At 39.3% G+C, this 14,631-nt stretch overlaps 1 protein-coding gene across 3 annotated transcripts in view; it reads left to right on the top strand.

Moving 5' to 3' along the window:
• rb (adaptor related protein complex 3 subunit ruby) overlaps positions 1-14,631 on the top strand; it is a 99,019-nt gene that overhangs the window by 70,332 nt on the left and 14,056 nt on the right. For all 3 annotated transcript variants that reach the window (XM_070092400.1, XM_070092401.1, XM_070092402.1), the window contains exons 11-14: positions 2,585-2,658; positions 3,593-3,813; positions 4,132-4,390; positions 4,946-6,087. In XM_070092400.1, coding sequence (XP_069948501.1) covers positions 2,585-2,658; positions 3,593-3,813; positions 4,132-4,390; positions 4,946-6,087 — 1,696 coding nt within the window. The remainder of the gene's footprint in view (positions 1-2,584; positions 2,659-3,592; positions 3,814-4,131; positions 4,391-4,945; positions 6,088-14,631) is intronic.

The following is a 14,631-nucleotide window of genomic DNA, read 5'->3' as shown; positions in this document are numbered from 1 at the left end:
TTCATACATTCCCTTCTTTGCCTCCATAGATAACGTTTTTTGACTCCACATATACCTCAACACACCACTCACCTTTTTTCCCTCATCAATTCTATGATTAACCTCATCCTTCATAAATCCATCCGCCGACACGTCAACTCCCAAGTATCTGAAAACATTCACTTCTTCCATACTCCTCCTCCCCAATTTGATATCCAATTTTTCTTTATCTAAATCATTTGATACCCCTCATCACCTTACTCTTTTCTATGTTCACTTTCAACTTTCTACCTTTACTCACATTCTCAAATTCATCCACTAACCTTTGCAATTTTTCTTTAGAATCTCCCATAAGCACAGTATCATCAGCTAAAAGTAACTGTGTCAATTCCCATTTTGAATTTGATTCCCCATAATTTAATCCCACCCCTCTCCCAAACACCCTAGCATTTACTACTTTTACAACCCCATCTATAAATATATTAAACAACCATGGTGACATTACACATCCCTGTCTAAGACCTACTTTTACCGGGAAGTATTCTCCCTCTCTTCTACACACCCTAACCTGAGCCTCACTATCCTCATAAAAGCTCTTTACAGCATTTAGTAACTTACCACCTATTCCATATACTTGCAACATCTGCCACATTGCTCCTCTATCCACTCTATCGTATGCCTTTTCTAAATCCATAAATGCAATAAAAACTTCCCTACCTTTATCTAAATACTGTTCACATATATGCTTCAATGTAAACACTTGATCTACACATCCCCTACCCACTCTGAAGCCTCCCTGCTCATCCGCAATCCTACATTCTGTCTTACCTCTAATTCTTTCAATTATAACCCTACCGTATACTTTTCCTGGTATACTCGGTAAACTTATTCCTCTATAATTTTTACAATCTCTTTTGTCCCCTTCCCCTTTATATAAAGGGACTATACATGCTCTCCACCAATCCCTAGGTACCTTCCCCTCTTTCATACATTTATTAAACAAAATACCAACCACTCCAACACTATATCCCCCCTGCTTTTAACATTTCTGTCATGATCCCATCAGTTCCAGCTGCTTTACCCCCTTTCATTCTACGTAATGCCTTACGTACCTCCACCACACTTACATTCTGCTCTTCTTCACTCCTAAAAGATAGTATACCTCCCTGGCCAGTGCATGAAATTACCGCCTCCCTTTCTTCCTCAACATTTAAAAGTTCCTCAAAATATTCTCGCCATCTACCTAATACCTCCCTCTCCCCATCTACTAACTCCCCTACTCTGTTTTTAACTGACAAATCCATACTTTCCCTAGGCTTTCTTAACTTGTTTAACTCACTCCAAAATTTTTTCTTATTTTCATTAAAATTTCTTGACAGTGCCTCTCCCACTCTTTCATCTGCTCTCCTTTTGCACTCTCTCACTACTCTCTTCACCTTTCTTTTACTCTCCCTATACTCTGCTCTTCTTATAACACTTCTGCTTTGTAAAAACCTCTCGTAAGCTACCTTTTTCTCTTTTTTCACACCCTTTACTTCATCATTCCACCAATCACTCCTCTTTCCTCCTGCCCCCACCCTCCTATAACCACAAACTTCTGCCCCACATTCTAATACTGCATTTTTAAAACTATTCCAACCCTCTTCAACCCCCCCACTACTCATCTTTGCACTAGCCCACCTTTCTGCCAATAGTCGCTTATATCTCGCCTGAACTTCCTCCTCCCTTAGTTTATACACTTTCACCTCCCTCTTACTTGTTGTTGCCACCTTCCTCTTTTCCCATCTACCTCTTACTCTAACTGTAGCTACAACTAAATAATGATCCGATATATCAGTTGCCCCTCTATAAACATGTACATCCTGGAGCCTACCCATCAACCTTTTATCCACCAATACATAATCTAACAAACTACTTTCATTACGTGCTACATCATACCTTGTATATTTATTTATCCTCTTTTTCATAAGATATGTATTACTTATTACCAAATTTCTTTCTACACATAGCTCAATTAAAGGCTCCCCATTTACATTTACCCCTGGCATCCCAAATTTGCCTACTACTCCCTCTATAACATTTTTACCCACTTTAGCATTGAAATCCCCAACCACCATTACTCTCACACTTGATTCAAAACTCCCCACGCATTCACTCAACATTTCCCAGAATCTCTCTCTCTCTCTCTCCTCTACACTTCTCTCTTATTATGAGCACTCTCCTTGTGAATATCTTAAACCAAACAAAAGCCTGGAACTCTTCCTGTTATTTCATGTGGAAAAATAGTACTTCCTTCAACCACTGTATCATTGTCTTACACATCATACGTATTGCTTTACTGTATGCGTAAGCAATAAAAGTGTGGTTAATGCGAAATAGCCTTAATATTTTGAGGAAATATTTAAATTTTATAACAGCAAGGATAAAGTCAATTAGAGCAAATGAATATAATGTACAAGCAATGTTGCCTATTGCTTGTACATTATATATTTTGTGTGTTTTGATCCAGTTGTTTTTGTTGATAATTTGTTAGGGAATATTATTATCTTTATAGGTAGATACAGCTTTATACTGTACTTAATAAAGTGTTTATCTTTTTCTCCAGATGTGCATCAAACATAAGAGAAGTAACAGACACTTGCCTGAGTGGTCTTGTCTCCCTCTTATCAAATAGAGATGGTAAGTTAGCATTTTTCAAGGTTTTTAAAGATTTTTAGATGTGAAAATATTTTTATTTAACTTTAAGATTGGGTGGCATCTCTTTCCCTACTTAGGTACTTTGTAGAAGTTTTGCTTTAACACTCAACCTTATATTAAGTATCTTGTTCAGTTCTTTTTTATTATCATTGTTACCATCATGAAGCTTGATACTATTTCTAGGGTTTCTTTCAAATCTAGTAGCATGGGCTTTGAATATTGCAGTGAGGAGGAGGCTACAGACAGTGGAGATATGTGTGAGAGCGATGTGTGCTGTGAATATTTTGGAGCAAGTTGGGAGTGTAGAAATTAAAAGTTGGTGTGGGGCTGAGGTGGTTTGGGCACTTTGAGAGGTTGGAGATGAATAGAATGACAAAGAGGGTGGAAAGGTAGGAGGGGGTAGGGGTTTTCCTAGGAATAGTTTGAGAGAGGAGGGTAAAGGAGGTTCTGAGTTTTAGGTGCTTGAGCATCCAGCAGGCCTGTGTGAGCATGTTAGTTAGGAATTAATGGAGATAAGTGGTTTTTAATGGACATGCTGTTGGATTATGGGCAAGGTAGCATTTATGAAGGAATTCAAGGAAACCAGTTAGCTGGACTTAAGGTGTGAAGGGCAGGCCCTGCACTCTGAAGGAGGGGTTGGGATGTTGTAGTTGGAGGGTAATCTGAGTTGTGATGTCAGCACACTTCTGGCAAGACAACAATTAAATAAATGTTGTGAATGTGTTCTTCTTTGGGTCACCTTGCTTTGGTGAGGGATAGCCATTAAGGTAAAAAATTAGGCATAATATTTTGGCTAGTTATGAGTGACATATCAGTGACATATTCTGTGTTTGCATACTTAATGCCTTCTTTTGCTCATCAATTTAAAAATATCATTTGAAGATGATTGGTGATATGACTGGTGCCTTGTTTACAGAATCTGTAGTTGGTGAGAGTGTGGTAGTTATCCGCAAGCTTCTGCAGAGTGAGACAGTGGGTCATAAGGATATAATCAGTCACATGGCACGCCTGATGGACAATATCAAGATCCCTATGGCAAGGGCCAGTATTTTGTGGCTGCTTGGGGAGTATTGTGATAAAGTACCTAAGATTGCCCCAGATGTTCTTCGCAAAATGGCCAAGACATTTATATCTGAGGTAATATAGGAGTGGTAATCTATACAAATTTTAAATTTATCTTGCATTTTGAGATGTAGTCAGGAATAATTTGTAAAGTAATCCAGTAGGAAGGATATATAATATAAGCTGATCTGATTTTTAATATAGGAAAAACAACAACAAAGATAGAATAAATTTGGGAGCTTTTTATTTTCAAATACTGTGTGGTTAAATGTGGCTAGCCTTCAACACAGTACAGTAGTGCCTGAAGCATCATATTTCACTGGTTTTTAATACCTGTACTTCCCAACAATTAATAGTGTGTTTTATGAATTTAATAATAAATTATTTTTACAGGAGGACATTGTGAAACTGCAGATCTTGACTTTAGCAACCAAACTCTACTTAACAAACCCCAAGCAAACTCGTCTTCTCTGTCAGTACGTGTATAACCTAGCAAAATATGACACCAACTACGACATTCGAGATCGTGCACGTCTCACAAGAGCCTTGGTGTTCCCACCACAAGGTCATGAGGATAACAAACTTGCAAAGCATGCTAAGAAAATATTCCTAGCTATAAAGCCACCCCCAGTACAGCAGTCTAGTTTTAAAGGTTAGTTCACATCGTCAGTGGGAGATGACCAATGTGTTAAAAAAAAAAATTTAACACCAGCCATCTCCTGCTGGGGAATGATGACCCCAAAAAGAAGAAACACTTTCACCATCATTCACTTTATTACTGTCTGGCCAGAGGTGTATTGTTACTACAGTTTAGATGCTCTTCCAAACACCATATATCCCTACCCCTCCTTCAGAGTGCAGGCACTATACTTCCAACCTCCAGGACTCAAAGCCCAGCTTACTGGTTTCCCTGAATCCCTCCACAAATGTTACCTTGCTCGCCAAATCCCAAAATCTGTTTGCCTCCACTCCTATCTAATAGAGACACACATTCCTGCTGGATGTCCAGTTTGGGGGTCATTTGAGCTGTGATGTCTTCACTCTTCTAGGAAGACAAATTAATGAATGAATGGTGAATGTTTCCTGTTTTGGTTGCCCTATCTTGATGGGAGATGACCAGTGGGATATAAAAAATTCTTAACTAATATTATACATTCAGATATAACCAAGAAGAATTTAACAGTGTTTATTTTACTTGTAATTTCAGATCGTGACCAGTTTCAACTTAGCACATTGTCTCATCTCATTAATGCACGAGCAACAGGATATCAAGATTTGCCACCATTTCCAGAAGAGGCTCCTGACCCCAGTGTGCGCTATGTGGAAGTTGCAGTGTCATTTACTCCTGATAATCACCACAGACCTTCACACCAAAAGAAGAGCAAACCTGAGAAGACAAAGTCATTTTATTCTGATGAAAGCTCTCCTGAAGATGAAAGTGAAAATGATGCAAGTGACAGCAGCAGTGAGAGTGACAGTGACAGTGATAGCAGTGACACTGACAGCTCAGAGAGCAGCAGTGATGAAGGTAATGAATCTGTAAGTGAGGATGAGGAGCAACCAAGAGTCAAGAGGAAGGTGGTCACTGGTGGAAAAAAGCGCCCAGAAAAACAGGATGCATCCGAGTCATCTGGCAGTGAGGATTCTGAATCGTCATCTTCCTCCTCAGGCAGTGAGTCGTCAAGTGATGATGAGTCTGATGACTCTGAAGCCTCTGCTGAAGATGTGAAAAAGAAGACCAAAAAGGAGCAGGAACCAAAGAAGGAAGTTCCTCAAGGAAAAGGCAATCGTAGCAACTTGGATCTTCTTTTAGATTTGGATGACACACCACCTGCCATGGACACTCCTCTCCTTACTCCTTCACTGGGTGGACTTCTGACACCTTCACCATCATCATATCCTACTCAACCACTTCCTCCAGGTGCTTCTATTCAGCCTGCTTCTGCCAAGCTTGTGCCCACTGCTACCCATGAGTTGCTGAACAGGCTTAGCGGTGGGGGTTTGGCTGTATCATGTCGCTTCACACGCTCTCCGCATCTCTATTCGCCCCGTATGACATCAGTTGAACTTTCATTCACCAACAACAGCAGTGAAGAAATTCGTGACATTAGTATTGGCAGCAAGAAACTTGCTCCAGGAATGTCACTCCATGAGTTTGCTGGTATTGCTGTCTTGAATCCTGATACTACACTGTATGGAACACTTGGTGTGGACTTCAATGATACTACTCAACCAGCAGTTTTTGACCTGGTAGCAGGGGGGCGAACATTTAATATTAGTATCACAGCATCAGTTGGAGAGCTGTTGATGCCTTTGGCAATGAATGAGGCTGATTTTAATCTTAATCAAGTAAGTGACATATATTTTATTCATTGTGTTAATGAAAAATACAAGAATTTCATACCTAGTAATTAATTATCTTAACTGTTTCTTTATAATAATATTTTTAAATAAAATTAATTGTATTTATTCTACTTCTACTTTGTGAATGGTGAGGGAAGGAAAATCAGCAGCACAAACTTACAATGGGGTATATAAAGAGTACAAGTTTATAATGCTGATACAGTATTTACACTTAAAATCATAAAATTAAGCCAGATATTTGTGCTAGGATTTAATAAGGCACAAAACAAGTGAGATAGAAAGCAAATGTTAAGCAAGTGTGATTTCAAACACTGACTTACAAAACATGCAGATGACACAATGATCTGATCAGCAGTAATTCTCACATATACAATATGTGGGGTTGGGAGAGTTTCAATGGAGAGGAATAAATGGGATTAGGTCAGGGGTTTCAAATAGAGTTAGAGCTAAAGAAGGAGTAGCAATAATGTTGAAGGATAAGCTATGGCAGGAAAAGATGGACTATAAATGTATTAATTCAAGGATTATGTGGAGTAAAATAAAGATTGGGTGTGAAAAGTGGGTTATAATAAGCGTGTATGCACCTGGAGAAGAGAAGTGTAGAGGAGAGAGAGAGATTTTTTGGGAAATGTTGAGTGAACACATGGAGAGTTTTGAATCAAGTGTGAGAGTAATGGTGGTTGGGGATTTCAATGCTAAAGTGGGTAAAAATGTTATGGAGGGAGTAGTAGGTAAATTTGGGGTGCCAGGGGTAAATGTAAATGGGGAGCCTTTAATTGAGCTATGTGTAGAGAGAGATTTGATAATAAGTAATACATATTTTATGAAAAAGAGGATAAATAAATATACAAGGTATGATGTAGCACGTAATGAAAGTAGTTTATCAGATTATGTATTGGTGGATAAAAGGTTGATGGGTAGGCTCCAGGATGTACATGTTTATAGAGGGGCAACTGATATATTGGATCATTATTTAGTTGTAGCTACAGTTAGAGTAAGAGGTAGATGGGAAAAGAGGAAGGTGGCAACAACAAGTAAGAGGGAGGTGAAAGTGTATAAACTAAGGGAGGAGGAAGTTCGGGTGAGATATAAGCGACTATTGGCAGAAAGGTGGGCTAGTGCAAAGATGAGTAGTGGGGGGGTTGAAGAGGGTTGGAATAGTTTTAAAAATGCAGTATTAGAATGTGGGGCAGAAGTTTGTGGTTATAGGAGGGTGGAGGCAGGAGGAAAGAGGGGTGATTGGTGGAATGATGAAGTTAAGGTTGTGATAAAAGAGAAAAGGGTAGCTTATGAGAGGTTTTTACAAAGCAGAAGTGTTATAAGAAGAGCAGAGTATATGGAGAGCAAAAGAAAGGTAAAGAGAGTGGTGAGAGAGTGCAAAAGGAGAGCAGATGATAGAGTGGGAGAGGCACTATCAAGAAATTTTAATGAAAATAACAAAAAATTTTGGAGTTAAACAAGTTAAGAAAGCCTAAAGAACGAATGGATTTGTCAGTTAAAAACAGAGTAGGGGAGTTAGTAGATGGGGAGATGGAGGTATTAGGTAGATGGCGAGAATATTTTGAGGAACTTTTAAATGTTAAGGAAGAAAGAGAGGCAGTAATTTCATGCACTGGTCAGGGAGGTATACCATCTTTTAGGAGTGAAGAAGAGCAGAATGTAAGTGTGAGGGAGGTACGTGAGGCATTACGTAGAATGAAAGGGGGTAAAGCAGCTGGAACTGATGGGATCATGACAGAAATGTTAAAAGCAGGGGGGATATAGTGTTGGAGTGGTTGGTACTTTTGTTTAATAAATGTATGAAAGAGGGGAAGGTACCTAGGGATTGGCGGAGAGCATGTATAGTCCCTTTATATAAAGGGAAAGGGGACAAAAGAGACTAAAAATTATAGAGGAATAAGTTTACTGAGTATACCAGGAAAAGTGTATGGTAGGGTTATAATTGAAAGAATTAGAGGTAAGACAGAATGTAGGATTGTGGATGAGCAAGGAGGTTTCAGAGTGGGTAGGGGATGTGTAGATCAAGTGTTTACATTGAAGCATATATGTGAACAGTATTTAGATAAAGGTAGGGAAGTTTTTATTGCATTTATGGATTTAGAAAAGGCATATGATAGAGTGGATAGAGGAGCAATGTGGCAGATGTTGCAAGTATATGGAATAGGTGGTAAGTTATTAAATGCTGTAAAGAGTTTTTATGAGGATAATGAGGCTCAGGGTGTGTAGAAGAGAGGGAGACTACTTCCCGGTAAAAGTAGGTCTTAGACAGGGATGTGTAATGTCACCATGGTTGTTTAATATAAACCATACCCCCGGCCGGGATTGAACCCGCGGTCATAGAGTCTCAAAACTCCAGCCCGTCGTGTTAGCCACTAGACCAGCCAGCCACAATATTGTGGCTGGCTGGTCTAGTGGCTAACGTGACGGGCTGGAGTTTTGAGACTCTATGACCGCGGGTTCAATCCCGGCCGGGGGTATGGTTTGTTTGCAATAGTGTCATTACGATTTCTTGAGTCTTGTTTAATATATTTATAGATGGGGTTGTAAAGGAAGTAAATGCTAGGGTGTTCGGGAGAGGGGTGGGATTAAATTTTGGGGAATCAAATTCAAAATGGGAATTGACACAGTTACTTTTTGCTGATGATACTGTGCTTATGGGAGATTCTAAAGAAAAATTGCAAAGGTTAGTGGATGAGTTTGGGAATGTGTGTAAAGGTAGAAAGTTGAAAGTGAACATTGAAAAGAGTAAGATGATTAGGGTATCAAATGATTTAGATAAAGAAAAATTGGATATCAAATTGGGGAGGAGGAGTATGGAAGAAGTGAATGTTTTCAGATACTTGGGAGTTGACGTGTCGGCGGATGGATTTATGAAGGATGAGGTTAATCATAGAATTGATGAGGGAAAAAAGGTGAGTGGTGCATTGAGGTATATGTGGAGTCATAAAACGTTATCTATGGAGGCAAAGAAGGGAATGTATGACAGTATAATAGTACCAACACTCTTATATGGGTGTGAAGCTTGGGTGGTAAATGCAGCAGCTAGGAGACGGTTGGAGGCATTGGAGATGTCCTGTTTAAGGGCAATGTGTGGTGTAAATATTATGCAGAAAATTCAGAGTGTGGAAATTAGGAAAAGGTGTGGAGTTAATAAAAGTATTAGTCAGAGGGCAGAAGAGGGGTTGTTGAGGTGGTTTGGTCATTTAGAGAGAATGGATCAAAGTAGAATGACATGGAAAGCATATAAATCTATAGGGGAAGGAAGGAGGGGTAGGGGTCGTCCTTGAAAGGGTTGGAGAGAGGGGTAAAGGAGGTTTTGTGGGCAAGGGGCTTGGACTTCCAGCAAGCATGCGTGAGCGTGTTAGGAATGAATGGGGACGAATGGTACTTGGGACCTGACGATCTGTTGGAGTGTGAGCAGGGTAATATTTAGTGAAGGGATTCAGGAAAACCGGTTATTTTCATATAGTAGGACTTGAGTCCTGGAAATGGGAAGTATAATGCCTGCACCTTAAAGGAGGGGTTTGGGATATTGGCAGTTTGGAGGGATATGTTGTGTATCTTTATATGTGTATGCTTCTAAACTGTTGTATTCTGAGCACCTCTGCAAAAACAGTGATAATGTGTGAGTGATGGTGAAAATATTTTCTTTTTGGGGATTTTCTTTTCTTTTTTGGGTCACCCTGCCTCGGTGAGAGACGGCCGACTTGTTGAAAAAAAAAAAAAAGTATTTCTCGCATGCTACTACTTCACACGTACTTTTTTTTTTTAAGTCGGTCATCTCCTACCAAGGCAGGGTGACCCAAAAAGAAAGAAAATACTATAATCATCATTCAACACTTTTACCTCACTCATACATAATCACTGTCTTTGCAGAGGCACTCAGATATGACAGTTTAGAAGTCCCTCCAAACTGTCAATATCCCAGACTCCTTTAAATTCCAGGCATTATACTTCCCATTTTCAGGACTCAAGTCCGGCTAAGTCCATAATAACCGGTTTCTCTGAATTCCTTCGCTTAATATTACCCTGCTCACACTCCAACAGCTCATCAAGTCCCAAAAACCATTTATCTCCATTTACTCCTATCTAACACTCTCATACACGCTTGCTGGAAATCCAAGCCCCTTGCCCACATGACCCTCTTTACCCCCTCTCTCCAACCTTTTCAAGGATGACCCCTACCCTTCCTTCCTTTCCCTACATATTTATATGTTCTCCAAGTCATTTACTTTGATCCATTCTCTCTAAATGACCAAACCACCTCAACAACCCCAATGACTAATACTTTTAGTAGCTCCACACCTCCTCCTAATTTCCACACTTTGAATTCTCTGTATAATATTTACACCACACATTGCCCTTAGACAGGACATCTCCACTGCCTCCAGCCACCTCCTCGCTGCAACATTTACAACCCAAGCTTCACACCCATATAAGAGTGTTGGTACCACTATACTTGCATACATTCCTTTCTTTGCCTTCATAGATAATGTTTTTTGTCTCCACAGATACCTCAATGCACCACTCACCTTTTTTCCTTTATCAATTCTATGGTTAACCTCATCCTTCATAAACCCATCTGCTGACAAGTCAATTCCCAGATATCTGAAACCATTCTCTTCTTTCATACTCCCTCTCTCCAATGTGATATCCAATTTTTCTTTATCTAAATCATCTGATACCCTCATTACCTCACTCTTATCTGTGTTCACTTTCAACTTTCTACCTTTACGCACTCTCCCAAACTCGTCCACTAACCTTTGCAACTTTTCTTTAGAATCTCCCATAAGCACAGTATCATCAGCAAAAAGTAACTGTGTCAACTCCCATTTTGTACTTGATTCCCCATAGTTTAATCTCACTCCTCTCCCCAACACCCTAGCATTTACTTCTTTTACAACCCCATCTATAAATATATTGAATAACCGTGGTGACATTACACAACCCTGTCTAAGACCTACTTTTAACCCTTTCAGGGTTTCGGTCGTACTAGTACGGCTTACGCGCCAGGGTTTTTGACGTACTAGTACGCCTAAATTCAAGAGCCCTCAAATATAGTGAGAGACAGCTGGTAGGCCTACATATGAAAGAATGGGTCTATGTGGTCAGTGTGCACAGTATAAAAAAATCCTGCAGCTCACAGTGCGTAATGAGAAAAAAAAACTTTGACCGTGTTTTTTGGATTAAAATAGCGACTTTGCACTGTATTTTCGTATGGTATTTATTGTTGTATTCCAGTTTTCCTGGTCTCATTTTATAGAATGGAAGACATATTACAGAAATTGAGATGATTTTGACTGGTTTTACAATGAAAAGTACCTTGAAATTGAGCTCAAAGCAGCAGAAATGTTCGACTTTTACCAAAGTTCAAAAGTAAACAAATCATGCTAAGCGTCCAATACATCTCAGCTGGTGAGTCTAATATTCTTTTACAAGTGCGCCGATATTATTTATACCATCTCTACACTAATGCAGTAGTCTGCATAACAGTAAATCTTCTATTTTTTGTGAGAATAAAAATTCAAAGTGGAAAGCAAAAGAATGTAAGAGGGACGTGGGGACGTGACTAATGAACAGAGGAAATGTTATTTTAGTGCCAGGAATGCCTTTCTTGTTTATTCTGGACCCTATTTGGAAATTGGCATCTTTTGAAATTTGTGTGAAATTGGCAAAATTGCTAAATTCTGACCACTGTATTGGATAGTTGAAATCGGTAAATGGGTGGTTTCTTGTACTCATTCGATAGAAAAAACGGAGTTCTAGCGAAATAGTTATGATTTTTGTTGACTAGTACACTTGAATTGGCGGAAAATAGGGCTCAAAGTGGGCAAAATCACCGATGCGTAAACATCGTCGAGACCGCTAACTTCGCGAGAGCATAATTCCATAAGTTTTCCATCAAATTTCATACTTTTGGAGCCATTATGATTGGGAAAAGATTCTCTATCTTTTCATAAGTTTTTTTTTTTTTTTTTTTTTTTTTTTTTTTTTTTTTTTTTTTTTTTTTTTTTTTTTTTTTTGAAAATTTGGCAGCCCTTAGAACAAGTCTCGGAGAGGGCCTGGCGACCCTGAAAGGGTTAAAGGAAAGTAATCTCCCTCTCTCCTACACACCCTAACCTGAGCCTCACTATCCTCATAGAAACTCTTTACAGCATTTAGTAACTTGCTACCTATTTCATACACTTGCAACATCTGCCACATTGCTCTGCTATCCACTCAATCATATGCCTTTTCTAAATCCATAAATGCAATGAAAACTTCCCTACCCTTATCTAAATACTGTTCACATACATGCTTCAATGTAAACACTTGATCTACACATTCCCTACCCACTCTAAAGCCTCCGTGCTCATCTGCTATCCTACTCTCTCTCTTACCTCTAATTCTTTCAATAATAGCCCTACCAAATACTTTACCTGGTATACTCAGTAAACTTATTTCCCTATAATTTTTACCATCTCTTTTGTCCCCCTTCCCTTTATATAAAGGAACTATACATGCTCTCTGCCAATCCCTAGGTGCCTTCCCCTCTTTCATACATTTATTAAACAAGAATACCAGCCACTCCAACACAATATCCCCCCCTGCTTTTAACATTTCTGTCATGATCCTGCCAGTTCCTGCTGCTTTACTCCCTTTCATTCTATGTAATGCCTTGTGCATCTCCCCCACACTCACATCCTGCTTTTCTTCACTCCTAAAAGATGTTATACCTCCCTGACCAGTGCATGAAATTACTGCCGCCCTTTCATCATCAACATTTAAAAGTTCCTTAAAATATTCCTGCCATCTACCCAATACCTCCATCTCCCCATCTACTAACTCCCGTACTCTGTTTGTAACTGACAAATCCGTTTGTTCCCTAGGCTTTCTTAACTTGTTTCTCACTCCAAAAGTTTTTCTTGTTTTCAGCAAAATTTCTTGCCAGTGTCTCTCCCACTCTTTCATCTGCTCTCCTTTTGCACTCTCTTCACCTTTCACTCCTCTTTCCTCCTGCACCCACCCTCCTACAGCCACACTTCTGCCCCACATTCTAATACTGCATTTTTTTTAAAACTATCCCAACCCTCTTCAACCTCCCTTCCCTCTCCTACTACTCTTACTTGCATTAGCCCACCTTTCTGCCCATAGTTGCTTATATTTCACCCTAACTTCCTCCTCTCTTAGTTTATACACTTTCACTTCTCGCTTACTTGCTGTTGCCATTTTCCTTTGGTCCCATTTACCTCTTACTCTAACTGTAGCTACAACTAAATAGTGATCCGATATATCCGTTGCCCCTCTATAAACATGTACACCCTGAAGCCTACCCATCAATCTTTTATCCACCAATACATAATCTAACAAACTACTTTCATTACATGCTATATCTTACCTTGAATACTTATTCATTCTATTTTTCATAAAATATGTATTACTTATTACCAAACCTCTTTCTACACTTAGCTCAGTTAAAGGCTCCCCTTTTTCATTTACCCCTGGCACCCCAGATTTACCTACTACTCCGTCCACAACATTTTTACCCACTTTAGCATTGAGATCCTCATCTACAAGTACTCTCTCACCTGGTTCAAAACTTCCCACGCACTCGCTCAACATTTTCCAAAATCTCTCTCTCCTCTTCACTTCTTTCTTCTTCAGGTGCATAAACACTTACTATAACCCACTTTTCACATCCATCCGTTGTTTTACACCATATAATCCTTCAATTTATACATTTATATTTCCTCTTTTCCTGCCATAACTTATCTTTCAACATTATTGCTACTCCTCCTTTAGCTCTAACTCTGTTTGAAACCCCTGACCTAATCCCATTTATTTCTCCCCACTGAAACTCTCCTACCCCCTTCAGCTTTGTTTCACTTAAAGCCAGGACATCCAGCTTCTTCTCATCCATAACATCCACAATCATCTCTTTCTTATCTTCAGCACAACATTCACGCACATTCAAACATCCCACTTTGACGGTTTTCTTCTTTGTCTTTTTAGTAAGCTATATGGGAAAAGGGGTTACTAGCCCATTGTTCCTGGCATTTTAGTTGACTTTTACAACACGCATGGCTTACGAAGGAAAAATTCTTATTCCATTTCCCCATGGATATGAAATGAAAAGCACTAAGAACAAGAACTATTAAGATAAAAATCAAAGAAAACTCAGATGAGTATGTATACATAAACGTGTACATGTATGTGTAGTGTGACCTAAGTGTAAGTAGAAGTAACAAGACGTACCTGAAATCTTGCACGTTTATGAGACAGAAAAGACACCAGCAATCTTACCATTCTTCTTTCAACACACTGGCCGTATCCCACCAAGGCGGGGTGGCCCAAAAGGAAAAACAAAAGTTTCTCCTTTTACATTTAGTAATATATACAGGAGAAGGGGTTACTAGCCCCTTGCTCCTGGCATTTTAGTCATCTCCTACAACACACATGGCTTACGGAGGAAGAATTCTGTTCCACTTCCCCATGGAGGTAAGAGGAAATAAACAAGAACAAGAACTAGAAAGAAAATAGAAGAAAACC

Source organism: Cherax quadricarinatus, chromosome 39, assembly GCF_038502225.1.
Source record: "Cherax quadricarinatus isolate ZL_2023a chromosome 39, ASM3850222v1, whole genome shotgun sequence".
Classification (NCBI taxonomy): Eukaryota; Metazoa; Arthropoda; class Malacostraca; order Decapoda; family Parastacidae; genus Cherax; species Cherax quadricarinatus.
The sequence above is the reverse complement of the archived record's forward strand: the minus strand, read 5'-3'. Positions and strand labels throughout refer to the sequence as shown.